This window comes from Gopherus flavomarginatus, chromosome 1 (assembly GCF_025201925.1).
Source record: "Gopherus flavomarginatus isolate rGopFla2 chromosome 1, rGopFla2.mat.asm, whole genome shotgun sequence".
NCBI classification, from domain to species: Eukaryota; Metazoa; Chordata; order Testudines; family Testudinidae; genus Gopherus; species Gopherus flavomarginatus.
In genome coordinates this window covers 41,849,057-41,875,285 of record NC_066617.1, presented here as the reverse complement: position 1 = coordinate 41,875,285, position 26,229 = coordinate 41,849,057, and the positions used below count along the sequence as shown (strand labels likewise).

Below are 26,229 nucleotides of genomic sequence, written 5' to 3'. Positions count from 1 at the left end.
TAATGTCAGGATTTTAGTTTCCTAAACCTCTTATTTGAAAAAAATAATGAAAATAGTGGGATAAAAATGTTTTCATTTTGATGGACAAGTGGATGAAATACTGTAAGCAAAGGGAAATAATAAATGTCAGCATAATGAATTGGGGGAAGGTGTTTACTGGAGTATAGCAGGGATCAGTATAGGGTCCAGTCTTTTAACATCTTCATCAGTCAGAACATCTCCGCTAGTCAGAACATCATATAAGCAGTATGCTAATTAAATTAGACAGATACAGTGGTGAGTGCAATATAAATACCTTGACAGACACTCAGAGCAAATATTAAACTGAGAGGGATTGCAATTGCTAACAAGGACAGAAAATTAATACAAAGGGACTTCTGAGTGATTAGAAACATAGTCAATAACAAGGGTATTCAGCTTGGAAAAATGCAAGATACTACATGTGGTGAAAAATGATCCAGTATTTAATGGGAGGGAGAAGCTCCTCAGGCAATAATTCTGAAAGAGGCTGGAGTGTATAGAAGGCTGCAAATTAGATCTCCTTTGCAATTTGCCAGTATAAAAGGTTTTAACCTGCATACTTAGAGGAATCACATCATAGACTAGGGAGGTGATCGTTCTTTTTTCTATAGCTCTGGTGTGACTGCACTGGGATTTTTTAATTAGAAATCTGGAAAGGTGATATTGAGGAAAAACAAGCTATTGTAATGCACCTGCTGGCTCGTTACTGGGCATTCTTACCACTCAATTCACCATCCATCCAGGAGAGGGCTCCGTGATCCCTCCAGTACAGGAAAGAAGTGCTACTTGAGGGGATGAGATTCACAGAGAGGTAGAGATGCTTAGTGAAAGGATGAGCAGCAGGCCTGAGGGTACGTCTACACTATGGGATTGTTCCGATTTTACATAAACCGGTTTTATAAAACAGATTGTATAAAGTCGAGTGCACGCGGCCACACTAAGCACATTAATTCGGCGGTGTGCATCCATGGTCCGAGGCTAGCATCGATTTCCAGAGCATTGCACTGTGGGTAGCTATTCCCTAGCTATCCCATAGTTCCCGCAGTCTCCCCCGCCCCTTAGAATTCTGAGTTGAGAGCCCAGTGGCTGATGGGGCAAAAATCATTGTTGCAGGTGGTTCTGGGTAAATGTCGTCAGTCATTCCTTCCTCTGGGAAAGCAACAGCAGACAATAATTTCGCGCCCTTTTTCCCTGGATTGCCCTGGCAGACGCCATAGCATGGCAACCATGGAGCCCGTTCAGCTTTTTTTTTTACAGTCATCGTGTACTGAATGCCGCTGACAGAGGCGATACTCCAGTGCTACACAGCAGCATTCATTTGCTTTTGCATGATAGCAGAAACGGTTATCAGTTCTGTACCGTCTGCTGCCAGTGTAAATTGGCAATGAGATGATGGTTATCTGTCATTCTGTACTGTTTGCTGCTATCATGGGTGCCCCTGGCTGAGGTCGGCCGGGGGTGCAAAGGCAAAAATGGGAATGACTCCTTGAGTCAATCCCTCCTTTATGGTTTCTAAAAATAGAGTCAGTCCTGCCTAGAATATGGGGCAAGTGTACTAGAGAACCAGTGTATCAGAGAGCACAGCTGCTCCATGCCAGATCCCGCAGAAAGGATGAGCTGCATGCCATTCATGGGGGGTGCCCCTGCAACAACCCCACCTGTTGCTTCCTTCCTCCCACAACCTTCCTGGGCTACCGTGGCAGTGTCCCCCCCATTTGTGTCATGAAGTTATAAAGAATGCAGGAATAAGAAACAGTGACTTGTTAGTGAGATAAAATGAGGGGGAGGCAGCCTCCTGCCGCTATGACAGTCCAGGCAGGACATTAAGTGGTGCGGGGGAGAGAAGCCCAGCATGCCGCTGCTATGACAGTCCAGGCAGGATAGAATCTTTTCTTTACACAGGAAAGGGAGGGGGCTGATGGAGCTCAGCCCCCAGTTGCTATGATGAGGATGGTTACCAGCCATTTTGTACCATCTACTGGGAATGACCAAGAATCATTCCTATTTTCACCCAGGCGCCCCCAGCCAGCCTCACCTGAAGCCAGCCAGGAGCTCTCACAGGTTCATAACAAAGACAGCTACCAGTCCTACTGCACCATCTGCCACCAGGCAGGGGAGAGGAGTGGATACTGTTCTTCACTGCTGCAGCATCGCGTCTACCAGCAGCATTCAGTAGACATAGGGTGACTTTGAAAGAAGTCAAGAAAAGATTTCTTTCCCTTTTCTTTCACGTGGGGGCGGAGGGAGTAAATTGTCGAGCTATACCCTGAACTACGCCGGACAATGTGTTTGAACCTACAGGCATTGGGAGCTCAGCCAAGAATGCAAATACTTTTCGGAGACTGCTGAGGACTGTGGGATAGCTGGAGTCCTCAGTACCCCCTCCCTCCCTCCATGAGCGTCCATTTGAGTCTCTGGCTTCCCGTTACGCTTGTCACGCAGCACTGTGTAGTCTGTAGATTTTTTTTTTCAAACGCTTTGACATTTCGTCTTCTGTAACGGAGCTTTGATAGAACAGATTTGTTTCCCCATACAGCGATCAGATCCAGTATCTCCCGTACGGTCCATGCTGGAGCTCTTTTTGGATTTGGGAGTGCATTGCCACGCGTGCTGATCAGAGCTCCACGCTGGGCAAACAGGAAATGAAAATCAAAATTTTGCGGGGCTATTCCTGTTTACCTGGCCACTGCATCCGAGTTCAGATTGCTGTCCAGAGCGGTCACAGTGGTGCACTATGGGATACCGCCCGGAGGCCAATACCGTCGATTTGCGGCCACACTAACTCTAATCCGATATGGTAATACCGATTTTAGCGCTACTCCTCTCGTCGGGGAGGAGTACAGAAACCGATTTAAAGAGCCCTTTATATCAATATGAAGGGCCTCGTAGTGTGGACGGGTACAGCGTTAAATCGGTTTAACGCTGCTAAAATCGGTTTAAACGCGCAGTGTAGACCAAGCCTGAGACAGCAGTCTGGGAGCAGGCTATGAAGGGAAGCTGAATATCAGGCAGCCTGGGTGCCAGCCTGGAGGGCCTAAGAGTAGGATACAGGCATCCCCTCATGGTGCCAGAAGGCACCTGGACTTTGTTACCTTCACACCCTTGTCTAGACTGCCTCAACTAGTTGGGTTGCTGAATGTTCTGCTTATCTTTTGCTGTTTGTTAGTTGAAACCGTTAAGCAAGTGTCCCTGGCACTATTTATTTCCGGCAGCCCTAGTGAAACAATCTGCTTTATGCGAAGTGTAGATGGTTTTTTGGGGAATCCAACTGAAAGCTAGAACCTGAAGACCCCAGGGCTTGGAGTGCCTACAGCACTTGCTTTCCAGCTGATGGTACATCAATCACACTACCAGACAGCCAAGAGACTGATGTACCACAACACACATTGACACCCTGCAGTGGGGTTGGTGATAGTATTGTCAAACTGTGCAGAGTTCAGAGCAAAATGATCTGGGAAATGGAGGATTTATAAGGGGATTTAGGAAGAAAGATTAAATATATACTTTGGTTAAGTGACGACTGAGAAGGGGGTACATAGCAATCTATAGATATTCAAATACTGTAAAACAAGATGAAGATAAATTATTTAGAGCAGCACACAGTGTTTGTGAGGCGTAATGGGAAGTAACTATAGGATGGGTAAATATAGAGTGAATATTGCCAACCTCCTGCCTTCAAAAATCATGATAGTAAAAAAAAAAAAATTGGGGTTCTTTTTATTTGCTTTGTGGGGTTTGAGCCGTTAGGAGTTGTGTTTTTCAAGCTTTTCATTTTAACCCCGAGGGCTAGAAACTTAGTTCTTCTGTAAATGGAAGCTGAAAGTCTAAGATAATCAAATGATTCCAGGCACTCGGACTTCAAGAAAAATACTATTTATCGTGAGATTCACGATCAAATCGCTAGAGCTGGCAACAAGGTAACATCTGCTGCTAGCCAGATCTGTTAGTTGTGGAACAGCTTCCTAATAATTCAGTAAATTTACATTAGACCCAATAATACACTAATACAAGTGAACAGCTGATTTGGCAAAACTGGGTGACCAGATCCGCCTTTCCTCTCTCCTCTCGTGTCCATGCTGAATTGGAAGGGGCGGGATGGAAGGTGCCCTGGTTCTTTCAGGCTGGAGCGGATAGTCTGAGCTCTGCCAGGCTTTCCCGCACCCTCTGAAATGATCAGCTGTGTCCATGGGTTGTGACAGGGTCAGGGGGAATAATGCTGCCCTGCCCCTTGCTGTCACGCTGTGTGTGTGTGTGTGTGTGTGCGGGGGGGAGATAGTGTGACACTGGCCCTGAGCTTGCATTTTTGGCTACCTTTCTAGGTGCTTCCCCCCTCCGCCTTTCTCTTCTCCACTTCCCTCCTCCTGCCGTCTCCCCCTCCCTTTTCCCTTCCCCCGGTCCCTCCCCCAGCCCCCGCTGGCGGTGCTCGGGCGGCTCTTTCCAGCTGGAGCGCTCTGGCTGCTGAGCCGCTGCTGCGGCTGCTCCGGAAAATGTCCGAGCGAGGCGGCTTCTACAAGCAAGAATTGAACAAGACGGTGTGGGAGGTTCCCCAGCGCTACCAGAACCTGACCCCGGTGGGCTCCGGAGCCTACGGCTCTGTGTGGTAGGTGCCAGCCGCGGGCGGAGGGCAGGAGGGGACGGGCCCCCAGGCAGAGGCACAGCTCTATGCTCCCCCTACCCCACTCCCCGGCCCGTCCGGCAAGAATTGCCCGGCTGCCAGCCTTCTGGCTGGGCGCAGACAATGCCCGGAAGCCGTTTGCATGGGGAGCCGCTAGGCCTGGGCTGGTATTGGGTTCGTGTGTTTGTGCTACGCCCAGGATCGGGACGGGGGTGGATTTCTGTGATCCATGCGGGATAGCCGCCGCTGCAAAGTAGCCATAGGCAGGGGCGCTGGAAAGATTTTTATAGTGGGGGTGCTGAGAGCCACTGAATCAAACTCTAAACCTCATATAGGATGGAAACCACTTCAAGCCAGGGGGTGCGGCAGAACCTCCAGCACCCATAGGATCTTTGTATGAATGCATGCTATAGATCCTAACACTGTAGGCTCTCTCGTACCCTATGTGTGTGTGATTTCTCTCTTCCCCGCCCCCACTAGGGTTAGGAGGGAGAGCTGGAGTTGAAACTCTCACAATAATGTTGAGCTCTGGAATTCCTCATGGGTTGCTAAGGGTAACCCAGGTCATTCCAGGCTTCTGAAAAGAGGCTTCCCCCCCGACTAGATTTAAGACCTTCCTCACTGCTCAGCAGCATGCATGAATTAAAGTTTGCTAGGATGACTCTTTTATTCACACTGCTATGAGGGGGGTGGAAATCTAGTGCATTCATTTTAGGGGTGAAGGTGACTGGCACTGCCTTTCGAACAACTTACCATTCCTCTCTTTAAACAAAATTTTAGGTGGGTAAATCACCAGAGCCTCTGTTTTCCCCCCCTTCAGTAGCCTGCTCACTAGTTAGTATAACACATCACCTCAGACCTTCACCTAAAAATACTTCCAGGCTCATTTAAACCTGTTTCTAGGTGTAGGGAGACAATGAGAAGTTTGTTTACAGAGTCAATCCATCTATCAAGGAGGAAGCCTTCATTTTATGTGCACTTTTAGCTCAGTGAAAATTGCAACACTACCAGGAATCTTGCAGAGTCATTATCTCTGTGAATCAGAAATAAAACCTGGCTGCTTCTTTAGAGTCAGGCAGAGAAGAGTAAGAGTGTTAGTGCTGAGAGATTTTTGCATGAATAGCAACGTTCTCCTTGTTAATGTTATGAGAAGTTTCATTGCATTCTGTCATGCCTGTTTTAGGATTACTGTGTGACCCATTGTCTTGCCTGCAACTCATTTGCTCCATATTTGTGTCTGAAATAAGACCTTGTTTCTATGAGTTACGTGATTCATGGCAAACAGGTTAATCAGAGAACCAGCAGAGGAGTGGAGAACAAAGAAATAAGTAGAATGATATAGTGGTAAACATTATTTGAGGTGAGCTGTAGGATATATGGAAAAGCACATGGCATCAAATTCTGCTCTAACTTATACCCCATACAGCCTCATTTGGCCAAATTCAGTTCTTGGATACGCCAGTGTGAATCAGTGAAGTCAGTAGCATTGCTCTGGATCAACACCAGTGTAAATGAGAACAGAATTTTGCCCACTGACTTCAGTTGAATTGTAAGTCAGGACAGAATGAGACCTCAAGACTGTACACTGTTAATATTGTGCAGGGATCCATGATGTATCCTTTCCATTAAACACTTCTGTTTTGAATAATTACTCAGTTATCTATCCGAATTCATTTACTTTGTGCTTCCAGTCCTGCAGGATCAAACTACTTTCCTATTTGATTCATATTTACAAATATTTGTAGAAACTGAATCATTTTCAGAACTGGTAACTCTTTAAAACTCTTTAAAAAGTCACTGTCAGTTTAAAAACCATACCTCTATCTGAATTATTTTATCTATCTACAACGAAACCCCTGTCATGACTGTAATCAAAGACACTAATGAAAAAAAGTTCTCAATTTTGTTTCCATTTGATTTGTGTTGTGCATTTGACAAAGCCTTCTGAATGGTCAGTTTCACTCTTTCCCTGTATTGTCAGTTTCTTAAGGATATTTTTGATTGGGACTTTCACACAACAGGGGAGAGAGAATCATTTTTAAAATACGAAAATGTGATTTAACCCCCTGCCTCTCTCCCGTCCCCCACAATGATTGGCAGGGGATCTTAGGGCAGGTGGTGTACCTGGAAGTTCTCTTAACTCATTTTCTAGAATTAACTAGATTTCAGGTTTTTCCTTTTTCTACAAATCTGTGTGATCATTCATACGTTTCCTTCCAACTAAGGGCACAATTCTATGAATATCTCTGTTCCTAAGTTATTTAAACCATAGCTCTTAGTTTGAGGATTCAGGTTTTTTCTGTTAGTTTGAGAACTATGTTATATTTGCAGTTGGAAAACAAGCCCCTTAATTTTCTAATTGCACCTGATTAGTCTGTCCTTTTTCCTTAAGATCAAATATTTCTAAGAAAAATCTGTACTGTAATGCCAAAAACTTTTCAATCATAATAAAGGAAATCGAAACAAGTGGTGTTTCACGTGCTGCACAGCTGGCTTTTTTTCAGCTGTGGTAGAATTTATGTCTTCCAGTTATCTCCCTTCCCTGCCCCCCCAATGAAATCCTAGCTGTTGACAAATGGAAAAGCATAGAAATTAGGAGAGAAAATGTAGGGAAGTGCATCTGAAATGAAAGCGGTGATAAGGGCTTATTGCTAAAATATTCATTTTTGGACCAAAGTAGTAAGTTGTTACTTACATGAGTAGTCAAGTTGCCCCAGTGAGACTATCAGGGCCGGCTCTAGGCACCAGCCTAGCAAGCAGCTGCTTGGGGTGGCCAACGGTGCAGGGCGGCACGTCTGGGAATTCGGCGGTGGGTCCCTCACACCGTCTCGGAGCAAAGGACCAGCCGCCGAATTGCCACCGAAGACTGAAGCAGCGGCGGTAGAGCTGCAGATTGCAGTCGCGGCTTTTTTTTTTTTTTTCCTCCTCCTTTTTGCTCCTTGGGGCGGTAAAAACCCTGGAGCCGGCCCTGGAGACTATAGATGTGAACAAAAGCCCGTCATTGTGAGAAAAGGATTCATGGCCTGTAAAAAGAAAAGAGAAACGTTGTACAATTATTTTAATATCCATTGATATTTTGAATGTTTTCCACAGTGGAATCAGTGATATGTTGATAACCAGTATATGTCTCACCCAGGAGAACTGGTCATCTCTTGACTAATGTGTTCTGCCCCTTATATGACTAATCCCAACCCTATGCAGCAAAGTACTTAAACCATGCTTAGGTCTTGTTGAAATCAACTGCATTTAAGCACGTGCCTAAGTGCTTTGCTGAATCAAAGCCATAGTCTTGAAATCCAAACACTGGCTTTGAAATAGGATCAAAGTTTTTAATAGAATCCTATGTTTCTTAACAGTACTGGAACAAATCTTTATTCATAGTAATATGTTCCCCTCCTTTCTGATTCACGATAACTGTTTCCTGCAAATATTCCCCTTTTAATGTAACTTGTTACTTGCATCCGAGGGACTTTGGGGTAAAAAAAAATGTTGTAATTGTTGCATTCAGCATGTTGGGCTAAATCATGCTAGTGAAGATTCTATCAGACAACCTCTCAGCCTTGGAGTGACTTTTTTAAAATTAATTTTTTTATGACTACATCTCCTTTTTTAAATTAGAGTTTGAAATAAAGTGGGGAGAGAGCAGATGTTTTTGTGGTCCTATAGCTCAAAATGATTTTGGTATAAAACGTTCTGCAGCCCCTTTCACTAGGTATTTATTTAAATGCTGGCAATATGCTTTGATGTTGTACCAGATGCAAAATACAATCTCTGACCCACAGAGATTAGCCTCCTCACATTGAAGGTGCATCAGAGTGGGGCTCATTCCTGGTCCTGCCTATAGCAGCCCTGCCTAGTACCCTATTGGAATTCAGAGCCCACAGGCACTGCGCAAAGAACTTCTGTGGAGTCCTCGCCTCAGGCACTGCGCCCCTACACTATATTTTCATCAATTAACTCTGCAGATGTAGGCTGCACAGTCTTCCTTAGCTAAGAACTTTTCATTTTAGCCTTCACCCATTGAAGTCAGTCGATGTTCTATCATCGACTTTGATAGGTGCAGGATCAGGTCCTTTAAGCATAGCTCAAAAACAAACAAATAAGTATGCAGGTCTCATAAACTTCAAAGGGTCATAACTTACTCAAATAAAAAAAATTTTTCACTGTAATACTCCACGACATTTCTTCTCACTTAGGGCTATTTACATGATGCCAAATATCCACTTTCAAGGACCAGCCATTTATCATAGAGAGTTGAGTTTTTCATTTCTAAAAAGTTGCAAGGATTTTTATATAATGGAAAACTTGTTTTTGAATATATAAAAATAAAAAAAAACTCTGACATTTTTTGCTTTTAAACTTACCCCAAAATTTCTTTGTGCAGAGACCAAGCATAAACATATTACTTCAGAAAGTGAATATTTCAGGAAGCTGTATGTGACAGATAACAAGAGATTAAAATAGAAACTGTTATGCAATCTTTAACTATAATTACTCCTGACATAATAAAAATAAATTAGAGTAACTGTGATGCCAATATCATGCATTTTAGCATCCTCAGTACAGATCCCTTTCTTGAAGAAATGCATACACATTAAACATCTAGGGTTAAATCCTAACTTCTCAATGGCAAAACTTCCACTGACTTCAATGGGGCCAAGATTTCATCCCTACTCAGTGAGTTTTAAAACCATTTTCGATTTAAACTACACTTTTTCTATTAACTTTGTATCCTCCCCTCCCCAGTGTTCCAAAGGGCATTTTGTAATATCTGCCTATTTGGATGGGAAAGAAGTGTACCGAAGTACATCTTGTTTCTGTTCTAGGAAGAATAAAATAAATTTGGCCTATGTCATAATTACAGGGCAAGTTTTGTTTTCAATCCTTTTTATCCTATTTGAGTGGACTTCTCAACTGACTGGCCTGGCTTCCCTCACCTTTCTGAATGATCCAAACACTCTTGGGCTACATCTACACTGCATACTTCTTGTGGCAACATGTAGCTATGCACAGCAGCAAAAAGCTGGCTGCATCTACGCAGGCTATATAGCTACACATGGTGGTGAAAGGCTCTCGCAAGGGGAAGCAGCGGGAAAAGGCTTGTTAGCAGGAGTTGCCGGAACCTTTCCCCACTGCCAGAGCTTTTCCCTGTGGCAGTGGGCCTGTACGCTGTTAAAAATAGCAGTATGGATGGGGAGGCACTGCTTGGGTGAGTAGAGAGCCTGGCAGGGTACATACCCACAGGATTCAGGCACCAAAGCAGTGCCTTGTTATCTACGCCGCTATTTATACTTGTGCTAGGGCTGTATGTAGCGTATGTACTCTATATGCATCCCCTGGCACAGGGCTAAATAGCAGTGTAGCTGGTAAGATGCTGCTTAGGTGAGTAGGGTAAAAATCACACCTGAATCCCTAGGGCATGTACACTACCTGATTGTCTACATGCCCAAGCCATGCCTGCCCCATCTACATGGCTACGTTTAGCAGAGTGATATCCCACTGCCTCCCCAGCTGCCAGAGCCTTCCCTGTTGCATAGGGAAAGGCTCTAGCAGCAAAGAAAAGTTCTGGCAATGGGAGAGTAAAGGGGCATTCACTTCTTGAGTGCTTCCAAGTGTGGCTGCGGTACCACAGTCAGTTCTCACCCATAGCGCCTCATGCAGGCTGCCGGCCAACCTCTGGCCAAGTCACAAAGTCCCAATGAAACCCTTCTGGAGTGCTAAAGAGTCCAGTAAATAAACAAACAATCTATTTGCCCTCAATAGGATCTTCAGCACCAGCTCTGGCCCCTTTAAATTCAGCCCACTGTGCAGGCTCCCAAATAAGCCCTGTCTCCTCTTTGGGGCTTGTACTACTTTACCTGTGTCTGGTATGGGAATCTGGGCCCACCCATTACTCTGGGTTCCAGCCCAGGGACCCTGTACGCAGCAGCCACATACTACTGACTTCAATCCTTTGCTGCTATTTTCCTGGATCCCTTTTATCTCCAGTCCGATCTCATGGCCAGCCTGCTCTCTGCAATCCCAGCTAAGTAAGTTCAGCCGTAAAGTCTGATTGTTAGGCTCCTTTGCCCAGAGAGCAGCTCCCTTCTTCACTCCTCTGTTCCCAGACAGGAACTGACCTGCTAAGACCAAGTAGCTCCTTCTGTCTGGGCCAGCCGAGCTCAGATTGGCTGTTGCTAACCTCTCTAAGCCTTGGAGAACCAGGTTTCTGTGGTTTCCGAAGTGGCTGTTCCAGAGAGGCCTCTCTAGGCAGGTCTGGAGAATCCACCTTCACTGCTGTTTCTCCCACATTGCTGCTGCCTAGTGTGAGATGTAGTAGGACTGTGGGGCCTCCTGTAGGGAGCTGTAAAGGCCAGGTACTCACCACCACTGGGACGCAACGGAAAAAGGTTCTGATGGCTCCAGAGACTTTCATTGCCGTGGGTAGCTACACACACAGTGTGGATAGAGCTGGCTCTTTACTGTGGCATGTACCCATGCGCTGCACGCTGACGCTAGTAGAATGGAGTGCAGTGCAGACAGGCCTTTAGACTTGATGTCTGGGTTGCAGCCCCACCCTGTTTCCCAACTTCATTAACCCAGCAGGCCCAATTGAGTTTGCCACCTGTAAAACTTTTCCTCCAGGAGCCTGTGACAGCTGCTGATTAAAGTGACTCAAAAACAGCTTCTTCACAATAAAGCATTATTTATTAACCCCAAAATACACAGCATGCAGAGCAAACAGTAAAAGTGACAAAGTCTATATGCATTATTTCCCCATACCTATATCTTAATCTTTCCTTGCCAGCTTTTGTAAGCTCTCCTCTGCCCAGTTAACCCCATCTCTGTCTGGGAGAGGCACAGACTGCCTTCTACAGCGTGCTCTTTATGACTGTCTCCCCTATTGAGTCTCCCTGTCAGCATGGAGACCACCCCTCTTCTCCCACCTCTCCCTTTTAGGTCAGCATGTTTAAAGTTTTAGCTTATCCTTTGGTGCCTAGGTGCAGGCCTGGGAAAAGTACACCTTGCCAGACTAGCTGGAACTAGGCAGCTATTCCCGGATCAATAGCTTCCCTGCTGTTTCCTCACGGACCCTTGATATTCTTTATGATAGCACCTTATTTTAGCCATTGTTTCATTTCCTGTTGGTTTCCTTCTTACTACCTCCGTTGATTTATCTCCACATATTTAGGCAGGATAATATCACACAGGTAAACTGAGGTGCATATATATTGTTTTAAAAAATACACATAATTCTTTCATTCTCCACAGACTATAACAAAATATGCCTTGATTCAGAAAAGCACTTATGCACATGCTTAAGTCTGATTAAGAAGATGCTTATGTTTCATTACAGTCAAAGTTAAGCTTACATACTATCCTGAAAAAAAGGATCCTTTCCTGAATTTGGTCTGTCTGTTCTGAGGCACTGGAAGGGAAGATGAAGCAACAGGATTAAGGTTCCCAACTTCTAAAGTTTGAGATCCTGATCCTGTGATTCTGCTGGTTTTAAAATCAGCTTGGGGGTGCAGTGAACTGCATGACTGGGGCCTAAATTATAAAGGAATTTCTTACCAAACTCATTTCATAAATTGTCTTAATGTTAAGAGCACCAAAACCGCTTCGAAGACCATTAAGTAATGTTTGGGGAGGAGCGGGGGAGGTTGTTGGTATTTTTTAAAATTATACTAAATTGTTAGACTGTAAATCACCTTTGGCTAAAAATAGAATCACTCCTGAGCTACAATCTTATTTGAGGACTTTTTGCCCACAGCACCTTTTTATGGCAGTTTTAAGCCACCACAAATATCTATTTCTAATGGAAATATGAATACAGCATTAATTACAGTAACACTAAATGTATACTTTCAACTTCAAGTAAAACATCACCACTGTAATTTGTGTCATTTGTAAAAGTGCCTGCTTATTTGAATGCTAAAAGAATACAGAAGCGATCATACTTCGGAGTAATACATACACTTTTCATATATAGATATATTTGAGAGCCAAAGACTTGAAAAGTCTGCAAGGGTGAAGGCTCTGATTCTGAAATCAGATCTGCACCAGTGGGACTTTGCAGAGCTAGTTTACTGAAGTGGGCTTTGTAGTCTGAAAGGTGCACTCATTGGGATCCCTTTGCAGGATTTGGGCCTACATTCAGCCCTGCTGAGGGTTAGCTTCTTTGTCTTAATTGGAGGGGCACCGCTTACATCAAGGCTAAACTTGGACCTAAGTATGGTTCTGCTGATGTCTACATTCGTTCTAATGAGGTCTGTGTTTTAAAGAGGATAATGATTCTCACTGAAGATGACTATGCAAAGCTTTTTAGTGAATTGCAAGATATGGATCTTATTTATAGGAGTTGTAGACTGATTTCAAAGCAAGGCTGGCAAAGGAAATAGAAAAAACATCTTGTTTTGGCAGCAAAGGGACACTTACTACTGAAGATTTGGGGTTTTTTCTAACACATTTTGTAGAGAAAATGGAAGGACTCCTGCCAGGAGACAGGCTTGAGACTGACTTGTTCCCTTGAGTTTGCATTTCTGTTTCCTGGTAGAAACTGAGCGACAATCCTGATCTCATGAAAAATGAACTGAGCAGAGTCTTTGACAGCTTTGCCATTTTGGGTTTTTGATGCAATCTCTCCTGCTCTCATTCAGTCTCCCCCATTTCATGGTGAATCTTGACACTAGCACAACAGGATTCTGATTGCCTGGGGACCTTGAATTATAGCTGCTGTTGTTTTTTGTTGTTCATTTCTGTTACCACGGAGCCTGGGAGCCCCTAGTCATGAGCCAGGACCCCACCATGCAAGACAACATACAAAATCAGAACAAAAAGATGGTCCCTGCCTGAAGAGCATGGAATCTAAATATGGGACAAGACAGCGATGGATACAGACTTACAGGGTGCACAAGGAAACAATGAGACTATGTTGGTCAGCATGATGGACGGTGGTCACAGCACTCCCGCATCCTAACTGTTATGTGTTTTGTAGGCATCGTGGCAAAGGAGAATTTCAGGGAAGGGTTTGAAGAAGGATAATACATTAGTTATTCAGGTCTTTATCGTGAGCTCCTCCCAAGCATGTGGGGCAGCATGGAAGAAAACATGAAGTTGCTTGTTTGAAAATTTAACAAGTGGGCTGTGGAGGCTGGCATCATGTGTTGATCAGTGGTGGAAGTCAGCATCTCAATAGCTAATAACAGATGATAAATAGGGTGGGAATAAGCTGTGAAGGGCCTGTAAGTGAAGACAAGTGGCTTATGTCAGAGGTTTTAGAGAAAGGAGAGCCAGCAGAGGGATGCAAAGAAAGCTGTTGCATGCTATATGCTAGGAAAATGATCTTTGCATCAGTATTACGAATGGGTATGAATGAGGCAAGATTACATTTGCCAATGCCAGAGAAAATGTTATTGCAGTAATCGAGATGTGAGATGCTGAGAACCTGGAGGAGAGTGCTAGCTGTATAGATGGATCAGAAAGAATGTATCTTAAAGAGGCAGACGGAATTAACAAGACATAGACATGGCCTGAGTTTGAGGATCTGGAGATCAGTCTGAGTCAAAGAAGATGCTCAGGTTATGGACCTGAGTGACTGACAGGATGGTGGTGTTGTCCACAGTGATCGAGAAAGGAGGTAGCATGGAGGGCTGAAGTGGACAGGAAGAGATTAGGAGCTCTGTTTTTGCCTCATTGAGCTTGAACTGATGATTAGACAGCCACAAGGAAATGTCAGAGAGAGGCTGAGATTTTAGTTTGGACAGAAGGAAACAGGTCTGGAGTAAAGAGGTAAAAGGACAGAGTCCTTTGGATCCCCAACAGAAAGTTGGAAAGGGCATGAGAACGATCCTCTGAAGGACATGCTGGAATGATTAAAATAGTAAGAGGTGAACCTGGAGAGGTCAGAAAAACGGAAGCCAAGGGAGGACAAGATTTCAAAAAGAAGAGTATGATCAACTGTTGCAAAGGCAGCTGACCGGTTGAGGATGTGGATGGAGTACCGGCTCTGAGCTTAGACTAGGAAGAAGTCAGTGGTGACTGGTGAGAGTAGTTTCAGTGGAAAGGAAGGTTGGAAGTTGGATTGGAGGCTGTCTAAGATGGAATTCAAGGAGAGGAACTCTAGACAGCGACTGCAAACAGCATGTTTAAAGAGCTTAGAATTTAAAGGGAGAAGGGACATGGGGTGGTAGCTGGAGAGGCAAGTGGGTCAAGAGTAGGTTTGTTGTTGTTGTTGTTTTTTTATGGGAGAGACTAAGACAATTTTTAAGATGAGAGAGGCTTGTATGTGAGGGGAAGGAGCCAGGGGAGAATGAGTGGTGAAGGAGAAGAATAAGGAATAGGATGAGAGTGGGTGCAAAAGAGATCAAGAAATTGGATGGGATCACTGGGGCAAGTGGAGCAGTCAGAAAAGGATAGCAGGTGAGAATGTCTGTATCTGCTTCATGGAAAAAGAGCAATTTGTAGTAGGGAGGTGTGTGTGGGGGAACGAAAGCAAGATGTGTTGAGAGAAAGTCATATTGTATTTGTTAGTTTTCTCTTGGAAGAAATTAGTAAGACCCTGTGCAGAGAGAACAGTGGAGGCGCATGAGAGCTGGTTTGATGACCCAGTCAAAGGTGGCAAGTAAGTGACTGGGACTGTGAATATCAGATTCAATTAAGCAGCTGGGAATATGGTAGATCACAAAGAAGTGAGAACAAATTCATAGTGGAGTAAGTCAGCCTGGATGTAGCATTTCCACCAGAGATGCCCTGCAGCACAAGAGCTGAAGCGCAGGAAGCAGATGTTGGGGGCAAGCCAGGGCTATGGATTGGTAGGGCAAAGCTTGTGATGGGAAAGAAAAGCGAAAGAGTCAAAGATGGAGTGAAGAATTTAGAGCATCAACAACCATATCAATGGAAGAAAGGGAAAGAGAGGGCAGGCCAGAGAAAACTGAGAACAGATGAGAAGTCATCAATGCTGATGAATTGGAAGTCACAGAATGGTCAAGTGACAGTGTTGGGGGAGGGAAGGGGTACTGATAGGTGATGCTGAAAGAGACTAGGTGGTGGCTGGAGAGAGGGAAAGATCAGAGAGAGAGCAGTGCATGGTGAAGACCAAGTCCAGTGAATGCTCTTTTGGTGAGTGGCAACAGACAGAGTTGAACAAGGGCTGCAGGTCAAATGAAGAGGTGAGGGCAAAGAAACATGCAGCCAAGAGGTCGCATGGGTCATCTGCATGAAACTTCAAGTCACCAGGAATGAGTATAGAATCCTAGTATCAGAGGGGTAGCCATGTTAGTCTGGATCTGTAAAAAGCAACAAAGAGTCCTGCGGCACCTGTGACAAAGTTCCTCCTCTACCTTGGTGGGTCCTTCACTTATTGGCTTATTTGCCCACCTCAGTGATCTCCCCCACAGTCTGGATCAACTCCTCCTGTGTCTGATCAGGAGTTGGGAGGTTTGGGGGGAACCCGGACCCGCCCTCTACTCTGGGTTCCAGCCCAGGGCCCTGTGGATTTGCAGCTATCTATAGTACCTCTTGTAACAGCTGTGTGACAGCTACACCTCCCTGGGCTACTTCTCCAAGGCCTCCTCCAAACACCTTCTTTATCCTCACCACAGGACCTTCCTCCTGGTGTCTGATAACGCTTGTACTCCTTAGTCCTCCAGTAGCACACCCTCTCAGTCTCAGCTCCTTGTGTCTCTTGCTCCCAGCTCCTCGCACGCACTTCCTCTCCTCTGGCTCCTCCCCATCTGACTGGAGAGAGTTCCTTTTAAAACCCAGGTGCCCTGATTAGCGTGCCTTGATTGGCTGCAGGTGTTCTAATCAGCATGTCTGCCTTAATCGGTTATAGCAAGTTCCTGACTACTCTAGTGCAGACCCTGCTCTGGTCACTCAGGGAACAGAAAACTACTCACCCAGTGACCAGTATATTTGCCCTCCACCAGACTCCTGCACCCCACTGGCCTGGGTCTGTCACACACCTTAAAGACTAACAGATGTATTGGAGCACAAGCTTTCGTGGGTGAATGCCCACTTCGTCAGACGCATGTGGAGCTTATGCTCCAATACATCTGTTAGTCTTTAAGGTGCAACAGGACTCTTTGTTGATTTTTATAGAATCATAGAAGATTAGGGTTGGAAGAGACCTCAGGAGGTCATCTAGTCCAACCCCCTGCTCAAAACAGGACCAACCCCAACTAAATCATCACAGCCAGGGCCTTGTCAAGCCAGGTCTTAAAAACCTCCAAGGAAGGAGATTCCACCACCTCCATAGGTAACCCGTTCCAGTGCTTCACCACCCTCTTAGTGAAATAGTTTTTCCTAATATCCAACCTAGATCTCCCCCACTGCTACTTGAAACAATTGTTCCTTGTTCTGTCATCTGTCACCACTGACAGCAGCCAACTTCATCCTCTTTGGAGCCCCCCTTCAGGTAGTTGATGGCCACTATCAAATCCCCACTCACTCTTTTATCTTCTGCAGACTAAATAAGACCAGTTCCCTGAGCCTCTTCTCATAAGTCATGTGCCCCATCCCCCTAATCATTTTTGTTGTCCTCCACTGGACTTTCTCCAATTTGTTCACATCCTTTCTGTAGTGGGGGCCCAAAACTGGATGCAGTACTCCAGATGTGGCCTCACCAATGCCAAATAGAGGGGAATAATCACTTCCCTTGATCTGCTGGTAGTGTTCATACTGTTGCAGCCCAATATGCTGTTAGCCTTCTTGGTAACAAGGGCACTGCTGATTCATATCCAGCTTCTTATCCACTGTAATCCCCTGGTCCTTTTCTGCAGAACTGCTGCTTAGCCAGTCAGTCCCCAGCCTGTAGCGGTGCGTGGGATTCTTCCTTCCTAAGTTGTCCTTGTTGAACCTCATCAGATTTCTTTTGGCCCAATCCTCCAATTTGTCTGGGTCACTCTGGACCCTATCTCTACCCTCCAGCATATCTACCTCTACCCCTAGCTTAGTGTCATTTGCAGACTTACTGAGGGTGCAATCCATCCCATCATCCAGATCATTAATGAAGATGTTGAACAAAAGAAGACTGAGTGGTGAAAGACAGAGAAAGCCAAGAGTCAAAGAGAGGAACGCTGATGGGGAGGAGTTGGTGGGCAGTAGGTGACAGCAACATTGAGAGGCAGAGAAGAGGAGAGTTGGATGCAGTGCTGGTCAAAAGAGGAGAAAGGGTGGGACAGGGAGGAAGGAGAGGTGGGAAGCAGCAGGAAAGGCAAAGGAAAAATCCAACACCCCCAACCTGGGCTGATTCAGGGTGGGAAGTGGGAGAAGAAGAGGCCTTTATAAGATGAAGGACTCCATGTCTCTGTGAGAGCCAGGAGCTGGTGGGAGCAAGATATGAAGAGGTTGGAAAGATGGAGTAGCTGTTCCAGAGAAGGGCAGAGGAGAAGGATGAGGATGGGCATGAGGTTACAAATGGGGACACGAGAAGGGCGGAAGTGGTGGCAGAGATGAACGTAGGAGGTGAAGAGGGAGGGCCAGAGCTGGTGCAAATGTCACCAGAGGTAAGGAGGAGAAGGCAGAGGAGAGTGTGGATGTGGGATCTGGATTTGTGCTGGTAGGAAGAGCAGGGAGATTGAGATGAAGAGGAGCATGTAGAGAGGGAGAGTAACAAGGATGTGGAAATGGAGCCATTGAGGGGAAGGAAGTGGAGGGGGAGAAGGAGATAGATGGATGGATGATATGCGCCAGGGGTGTGATGAGAGACATGGGTGAGCAGCAGATGGACAATGATTACAAAGAGGGGGAAAAAAGGAGAGTTTGAAAAATGCTGTGCGGGTACTTGGGGTAGGGGAATTGGGACAGAATTGGTTCCCTGGTGCTGATAATAGGCAGCCTGAGTGCTTTTCCCAGGGACAGGAAGGAGACAACCAAGTTGCACTGCTGCAAGGATCTGGGTGAGAGGGGAGGGTCACTGAAACGGGGGGCTACGTAGTGGTTGTAGCCATGGGGCAGGGGAGGGGCCTCATGGAAGGGGTGGAGTGGGGGCAGGGCCAGAGGTGGATGTTGAGCACCCACGGGAAAGAGGGGAAGTCGGCACCTCTGCTTGTAGCGGGACCCTCTGGAGGTCTGGTGAAAAAAGTAACTGTAAAAATGATGCTCTGGAGAACGACAGCTTTCAGCAAAGACAAATACCAAAAATGAGCACATTTTTCTGCAAAGAGTACAATTAATTCAGCATGCTATTTGGAAAATGAGCAGCTTCCTTTGTGTTTCCAGCTTTGTAACGATTAATAAAGTTGTTAATTGTTTATCAGTGCCAAAATGAGCATGGCAATTTACAAATAGAGTAAAACGGTCCCTTGTCCCAGAGACCTTTAAGATCTAACGCCTGGCTGCATGTAGCTCTTTGCAAGATCAGAGGCTAAATTTAGGCATGATGGCCAACATTTTCTAGACTCCTAAGTCTATATTATGGCCTAAGTGTGGGATTTTCAAAAGTGACTTAGAAGCCCAAGGCCTGCCTCTGAAAATTTTGACAATTATGGAGAGAGCAAACAAGATATGGGAGGACTTAGGGAAAAGAAAGACGTTGGTAATGTAAATGAGATTGTTTGCTTGGGTTTATGCATACATCTTGATGGCACTATTTTTTTTTAAAGTAAATTTTATGTGCAGCTTAGAAGTTGATAGTTTTAATTATAGTTTCTTATTCCATAATCTATAGCTACCTGACAGTTTTTCTTTTTTGATGAAAGGTAGAATAAAATGCAGCTTGATCTTCAATAGTATATTAGCTTTGCAACAGTGACAGATCTTTATTATTTAAGCACTGGCAGTCTACTCAAAAGCGATGTAAGATAGAGATACCACATGGTCCCTGCACTAAGAGAGCTAACCATTCCAAGGCTCTAACCCTGCATACATTTGCACACACGAGTAACTTTACATGTGTGATTAGTCACAGTGACTTCAGTCATAATGTCTATAACTGTTCCCCAAAAAAACTTATACTCATGTGTAAAGTTACTCATATGCATAAGTATTTAAAGGATGGAGGTCTGAAAGACAAAGATTAGACTAAATCTCCCTGGTAGCCCAATGATTGCGTATAGTTAGTATACTGATTATTTTTATTTTATAAATTGTGTTGGTAATAGATTTATATTGACATTGAATAATGTTTGTAGTTAATAACTAGGTTTCTTTGCTAGTAAACTAAAGTGACATGACTAAATAGAAAAATCATAAGAAGCAGATATGTGCAATTTTATGATATGTTTAATACAGTATATGCAATGTAAGTTAATATAATAGCTGTTTGCTGCTTTGGCATTCATATGCTAGCTGTAAATTCATCTTAAATAATTGACACTGGTTGTGCTGGAGTTAAAGCAAAGCTAAAGTTCTTGCATACCTTGTGAGCATTACATAAGGTATGTAGGAACAATATCCAAGTGATACTGCATTGCAAAACCATAATATATCGCATCACCATTCGTAGAGTGAGTAAGCGTTGTTCCTGTAGCAATGACATTAGTATGTTGTTTTGCTGAAGACCATTACTCATCCTCTCTCCTTTTGTCTCGCTACCTTTCATATTTTTTATAGATTTATTCTTACGCATGTACCTGTACATAATTGTGTGTTTCCTAGTTGACAAAGAAGCACTCTTTGCTTTGTAGGGTAAATGTGGCTCTCTGAAAGTTGCGTTTACTAACTTCCTTGAAGTGCCATCAAATAATAAAGCATTTGTTCGGGGGTGAGAGATGAAGGGAATATTTCAGTTCCCTATGTTAGTTTATTTTGTTTGTTGGCAATACTTATCCAAAGCTGATAATGGGAAATGCTCACTTCTTTACATTGGGACTGCAACATAGCTCCCTCCTGATTCTGCCATGCTGCCAACTGCTCTTGTGGCACATTTCCTTGTGGTTGGATTGATGGTGTATGTGCTCTTTCCCAAGACTTCGCTCCATAATTCAGTAAACAGTGGCGGCTTTAAGAGCAGTCTCTTCTGGATCCTTTCCAAGGCACTGATGTTTGTAAACTTCGTGATATCGTCTCTGTTTAGCAGTTTTGTTTTTATAAAAAATAAACACATTGTCATTTTCACTCACCTTTATGGCATAACATGAATAAAATAATCAACAGTCGTCACATACTGTACAGAAACCGATGTCATGATTGGGAATGGTAAATATATATAAGTAAACAGGACCAGCTCCAGGCACCAGCATTCCGAACAGGTGCTTGGGGCGGCAATCTGCAAGGGGCGGCAGTCTGTGTGTTTTTGCCCCCAAGCAGCGCACGGAATTGCCGCCTCGGACAGCTGGGGCAGTCCATGTGCCGTTAGAGTGGCACGTGCGTTTCTGCAGCGGTGGCAGTTCGGCGGCAGCTTCTATGTTCAGCTGTCCGCTGCAGCGCAGCTTCTGTCTTCTGTCTGAAGACAGAAGCTGCCGTCGAATTGCCGCCGCTGTGGAAACACATGTGCTGCCCTAAGGGCACACATACTGCCCCCGCCATCCGCGGTGGCAATTTGGTGCGCTGCTTGGGGCGGCAAAAACAGTACAGCCAGCCCTGTATGTATAAATGATATAAAATAAAATCGTTAGTTTCTTCTGAACTGATTCAGAAGCACACTGAAAGAGACTAAGAATTCAGAATGATCATGTAATTAATTTTTACTATGTCATGCAATTCATAAATGTAAACCATTCTTTTTATTTATAAACAGCTGTATTGCCAATCCCAAGTATTCCAGAATCATGAGTCAGGATTCCAAAATCATGAAATTGGTTTGAAAACCATGAGATTGTTTTAAAATACTACATTTTGCGTTCTTTTCATTTGACTTCTGGTTTCTGAGCCATTCAACTACTCTTGCTTTATGTGTTCTTGCTTTTCTCTGCAACCATAAAGTCTGGAAAATTACTTCTTTTAGGAAATGAAAGGTCAGATTCTCAAATGAGCTCATGATTTGAGCAGCTGGAGCTTTCAGAAAAGCACTAAATAATCAGAGTAAGCAACACTGAAACAGTCTCTCTAAATTAAGTAGTGATTTAAAATTACACTGAGCAGAAGGTTGTGAACAGTGCCAAAACAACACTATTGCTCAAGCTTGATATCTCTTGACCACTTCCAGGTAGCAAATAAATGCTTACAACCATTGAGCGTTCTGGGTTGACTGAGACCACATCTGAAAGGGACGCTGCTAAGATAGGTTGCAGAGTTAGTTTTTATAAAAATAACATCAGTAACAATGTTTTCAATAAATTAATACTTTAGAATTTCTGTGGGGAAAAAGCCCATTAAAAGAAGTATTTCCCAGCCGTGTTTGCAGCCTGAACAGCACGGCATACTGCTAATGTTTGAGAACCAGAAAGTGAAACTAAAAATATGCAGTAACAAATTTGAATAGTTTATTTTTATTGTCCAAGGTGAATTAAATGCGAAGAGTGAAGAGCATAAATAGTGGAAAGGAAACTAGATTTCACAAATTTCAGTTTTAATATCCAGCGTGGATGATGGGGCTGGTGAGACAAGTGAGAAAAACACTTCAAAAATATAATGGGCCAGGTCATCACTTGGTGCAGTCCACTGGCTGTAAAGGAGCTGTGCCAATTTAAACCAGCACAGTTTCGCTTTAAAAGTCACACAACTCCGGTTGCTACTTGCTTTTTCTCCCTCGTTCTGTTCCAATCTGGTCTAAGCCCCTGCTGTTTTAAGAACTGCTGAGGCTAAAAAGCAATGTTTTATACCATCTGAAAGCTCTGACTCATTCAAATGGTAAAAGCAATCCATCTCTAAGTTGAGCGTTTATCAAGCTACTGAATCCTGCAATTGAACTGAAGTGGAGGAGAAGATGTTTGTCAGAATGATGGGTCTTCCTAAGTCCTTCTCCAGAGTGCCCAGGTTCTGCAAGGCTTTCATGTGCCAGTGAAAGTATGAGTGGAGGGTTATGCGTTGGCACAAATAAGGTTAGCTACTTGCTGGGTAGTGGTCTGCAGTAGGCGGTACTAAGCGTTAAGCCACCTGTGTATCCATTTCCTTCCTCAGAAATGTGCCAAGTTTAAAAGATCTAGAATGTAAGTGAAGAACAGGTATTCCAGAGGACACATGGGGTGAAATATTGGCCCCACTGAAATCAATATATTTCATTCATTGACTTCAGTGGGGTCAGGATTTCACCCTAGGATTTAGATCTAGGCCTCATCATGCTAATGAGGCATGTGGCTACATATTTCTCTTACAACTTACTCCTATCCACATCATCCCCTTTTCCAGTCATGAAAAACATAGCCACTAAAATCACCTTCCTTGCCTGCTCAAGCTACATCAGATTGTCTCCTTGTCACCATCATGCCTTACATAAATCTGCCTCCACCCTATTTGTCAGGCCAACTCTCCTGTCATATCACTCTGCCTGCCCCTTCTCACTGGAGATGCCAGCCTTTTCCTGCACCTGCCTGTGCTTGCTTCCCTTTACTCATGTAGTCTCTTTTTTCTGGTGTGATCTACAGACCCACTACCCTCTCCAACTTTAAATCCCTCTTTAAGATCCAGTTCTGTGATGCTTACAAACTATCTGACTAAATAATTGCTTATCTGTTTCATTCATCTCGTGATTGACTCACTTCTTCGCTGATCCCTACAAAAAACTTGTTGATTAAGTCTACTTCCTCTTTCAGTGTAACTATAATTAAAAACAAATTCATTGCTCCATCCTGCTTTGCATTGGCCTTTGCTGCGTTTCTATGTAATCTAAGATAACTAGTTGTATAATCTTACTGATGCTGCCCTGGTTCTTTGTCCTCTACTTTTCCCCATTGTCTTGTTTGTCCATTTTTTGCGTTTAGTCAGCAAAGAGGTCCTGATCCTGCAACGGGCTGCAGATGAGTAGACCTCTGCCCCACATGGAGCTCCATTCAGTTCAGTGAGGTGCCATGCAAATGTGGAGCGCCATCCACATGGAGTACAGGAATTGGGCATTAGTTTGTGAACTACTTATGGCAAAACGTATGTCTTTGTGCAGGAGCTCTTAGCACAATTTTGGGAGCCATTAAAATATATAGTATGACTACTAACCATTGCCATCTCACTCTTACACATGCTATTGTTGAATTTTCAGCTAGATTGTTACTCAGTAAAAGGCTTCCTGTAAGATAATGTGTTAAAGATTATCTCTTTATGATCATGCTGTCTCCAGCAGCTGCAGATTGTGTTATCAACACTTTCGCTAGGCAACTTCACAGTTTTCTTAGCTGAACTGAATTTATTTTACTGGGAAAGTAAAAATGCAGGGATGGTATTAAATAGGGGAGGTAGAGTTTGATTATTGATTTAGCTGAACAAATAGTTTTCAAATGTCCTATGCATTGTCAGGAGATAAAGTGTAAACAAACCAGTTTTCCCCTCATTTGCAACATAATGCACAGTATTTGTTTGGGGCTTGCCATGTGTTATATGGACTTGCTACTGTATTGAAAATTAAGTCCCTATTCCTTCAAATGGTTACGTACACGCTTAACTCTATGTATCTGAGTACTCCCACTGAAGACTGTGGGTTGCTCAAATGTGTAACATTGAGTGCATACTTAAATGTTTGTGGGATTGGAGCCTTAATTGCATATATGTTCATTTATACTGGTGATTTGTTTGTTAGTAATAGTTCCTGAGGCAACTTTTATAGTCTGACAGTGGCTATTTAGAAATTTTAATCTGGTGTCAGTAGATTTATGAAGACGTCATATACCATGCAAATGCTCGCTAGGCATAATTAATATTTGCTAGACAGTGTGGCAGCATCCTATAATTACTAAAGGCTCCAGTTTGTACACTAAGGGCTAGACTTCAAATCCTTATATTCCCTAAGAGCGCCTTGAGTTTGAGCAGGAGTTGGAAAGCAAAATTAATGAAGCTAATTCTCTGGCTATTTTCTATGCTAGATGGGGACAGGGTAGTATCTAGGGATGAACAATATCATTAGGAGTTGGTAATTTGTTAGGAGGATTGCAAGAGAGCTATCTTTGAATATTGGAGGTTGTCTCCAAATAGCTCTCCCAGAGATCACTTTCAGGTGATAAAGCAGGAGGAAATAGAATCATAAACTCAAACTTTCTCATGTTGACTTTGAACTGTTACATCATGAGGCCTTGCCTAGCAATGCCAGGGTAGATCATGTTTTTTAATTTTTTTTAAATTTTCTCTTAGTTCAACATATGATACCAAAACAAGACAGAAGGTGGCAGTAAAAAAGCTTTCAAGACCTTTTCAGTCACTTATTCATGCAAGAAGGACCTATCGAGAGCTTAGGTTGCTTAAGCACATGAAACATGAAAATGTAAGTCAAGAGTTTGTACTTTGCATTCTGTTTCTATAAAAGAAAGTTTATAAACCAAAGTTTAATTTACTTTACCTACGCTTATATTGGTAAAGTATATGTGATCCCTGTCTTGCCAAGAAATGGTTGCTAGTCCGGGGATTGATCCTAAATCCATTGAAGCCAATGGGAAGAATTCCATTGACATGAATGGATATTAATAGATACTAACAAGGTGTCTTTTGTTGAAAATGTGCTGTTACACTAGTAGAGAAGGGCAGAGTAAAGCATCAAACCCAAATAAAACTCAAATCTGCATTTGTCAGTTTGGGATTCTACTGAGAAATTAAGGCCAGATTCTGTTCTTATATACACTCATAGAGCTTTCACTGAAGTTAATGGGAATATAACATACTTATCTGAACGCTGAGTTTGATCTTTGACCTGGGTGCAAGCTGCTAGGATTTATGGCCCCGATTCAGCAAGGTACTTAGCATGTGCCTAACTTTAAACCCAGTCACATCAATTTCAATGGGATTACCAATTTACTTAAAGTTAGGCAGATGCTTAAGTACCTTGGTGAATTGGGGAATTCCTGTTAATTTCCCAGACTTAAACTGAAATGAAAATGATTGCAGTCTCTGACAGGAAATTACTCAATACTCATAGTTGAGAAGTGGTGTTACAGTAGATTGAAAAGTATGCTGGAGGGAGGTTACAATTATTTCAGTAAATATGTTACAAGAAAACATGTAAAGCATTACTTAGTTTTAAGTACAACAGAAGCAAATCGAAATCATACAGTACTTGTTCTATAATGGGAGATTAGGTCTCCTCCTTCTTGACCTTAGATTGTAAGAAGTCTTGCTCCATTTTTTCATAAAGTAAGGTAATTTTGGTTTGCGCTGAGAGAGAATTTTTCTTCTAGTGTCAGAAACAAAACAACAAAAACCAGTCCTCTCCATTCAGGTTCATACAGTACTATGCTGGTTTTGTTAAATATTCAGGGTGAAATCATGTTGTTCATATACATAGTTCCAGGGATTCTAAGGACAGCTAGCATAAATGATGTGTTATCTCATGAATTTCTGAAATAAAAAGGAGATCACCTTTTCTGTTTCAGGTTATAGGATTACTAGATGTTTTTACACCAGCAACTTCAATAGAAAATTTTAATGAAGTGTAAGTAAAATTTAACATCAGTGTGACTGACTAATTGGTAAGCTATGAAGATAGATGCTTCATTGTTGCTGGAAAACAGATACACAGTTTTCTAGTCTAGCTACAGCCAAAATGGGCTTTGAGAGACTAATGTGCCTTTGGTCCCCTTTTCAAAAAAAGGAGAAGG

General features: G+C 43.5%; 1 protein-coding gene across 2 annotated transcripts in view; it reads left to right on the top strand.

Annotated features, from left to right (window-relative positions):
- Nucleotides 1–4,290: 4,290 nt before the first annotated feature.
- MAPK11 (mitogen-activated protein kinase 11) overlaps nt 4,291–26,229 on the top strand; it is a 56,585-nt gene continuing 34,646 nt past the window's right edge. For both annotated transcript variants that reach the window (XM_050936343.1, XM_050936342.1), the window contains exons 1-3: nt 4,291–4,621; nt 24,773–24,902; nt 26,005–26,063. In XM_050936343.1, the coding sequence (XP_050792300.1) occupies nt 4,509–4,621; nt 24,773–24,902; nt 26,005–26,063 (302 nt within the window). In that variant the 5' untranslated portion in view covers nt 4,291–4,508. The remainder of the gene's footprint in view (nt 4,622–24,772; nt 24,903–26,004; nt 26,064–26,229) is intronic.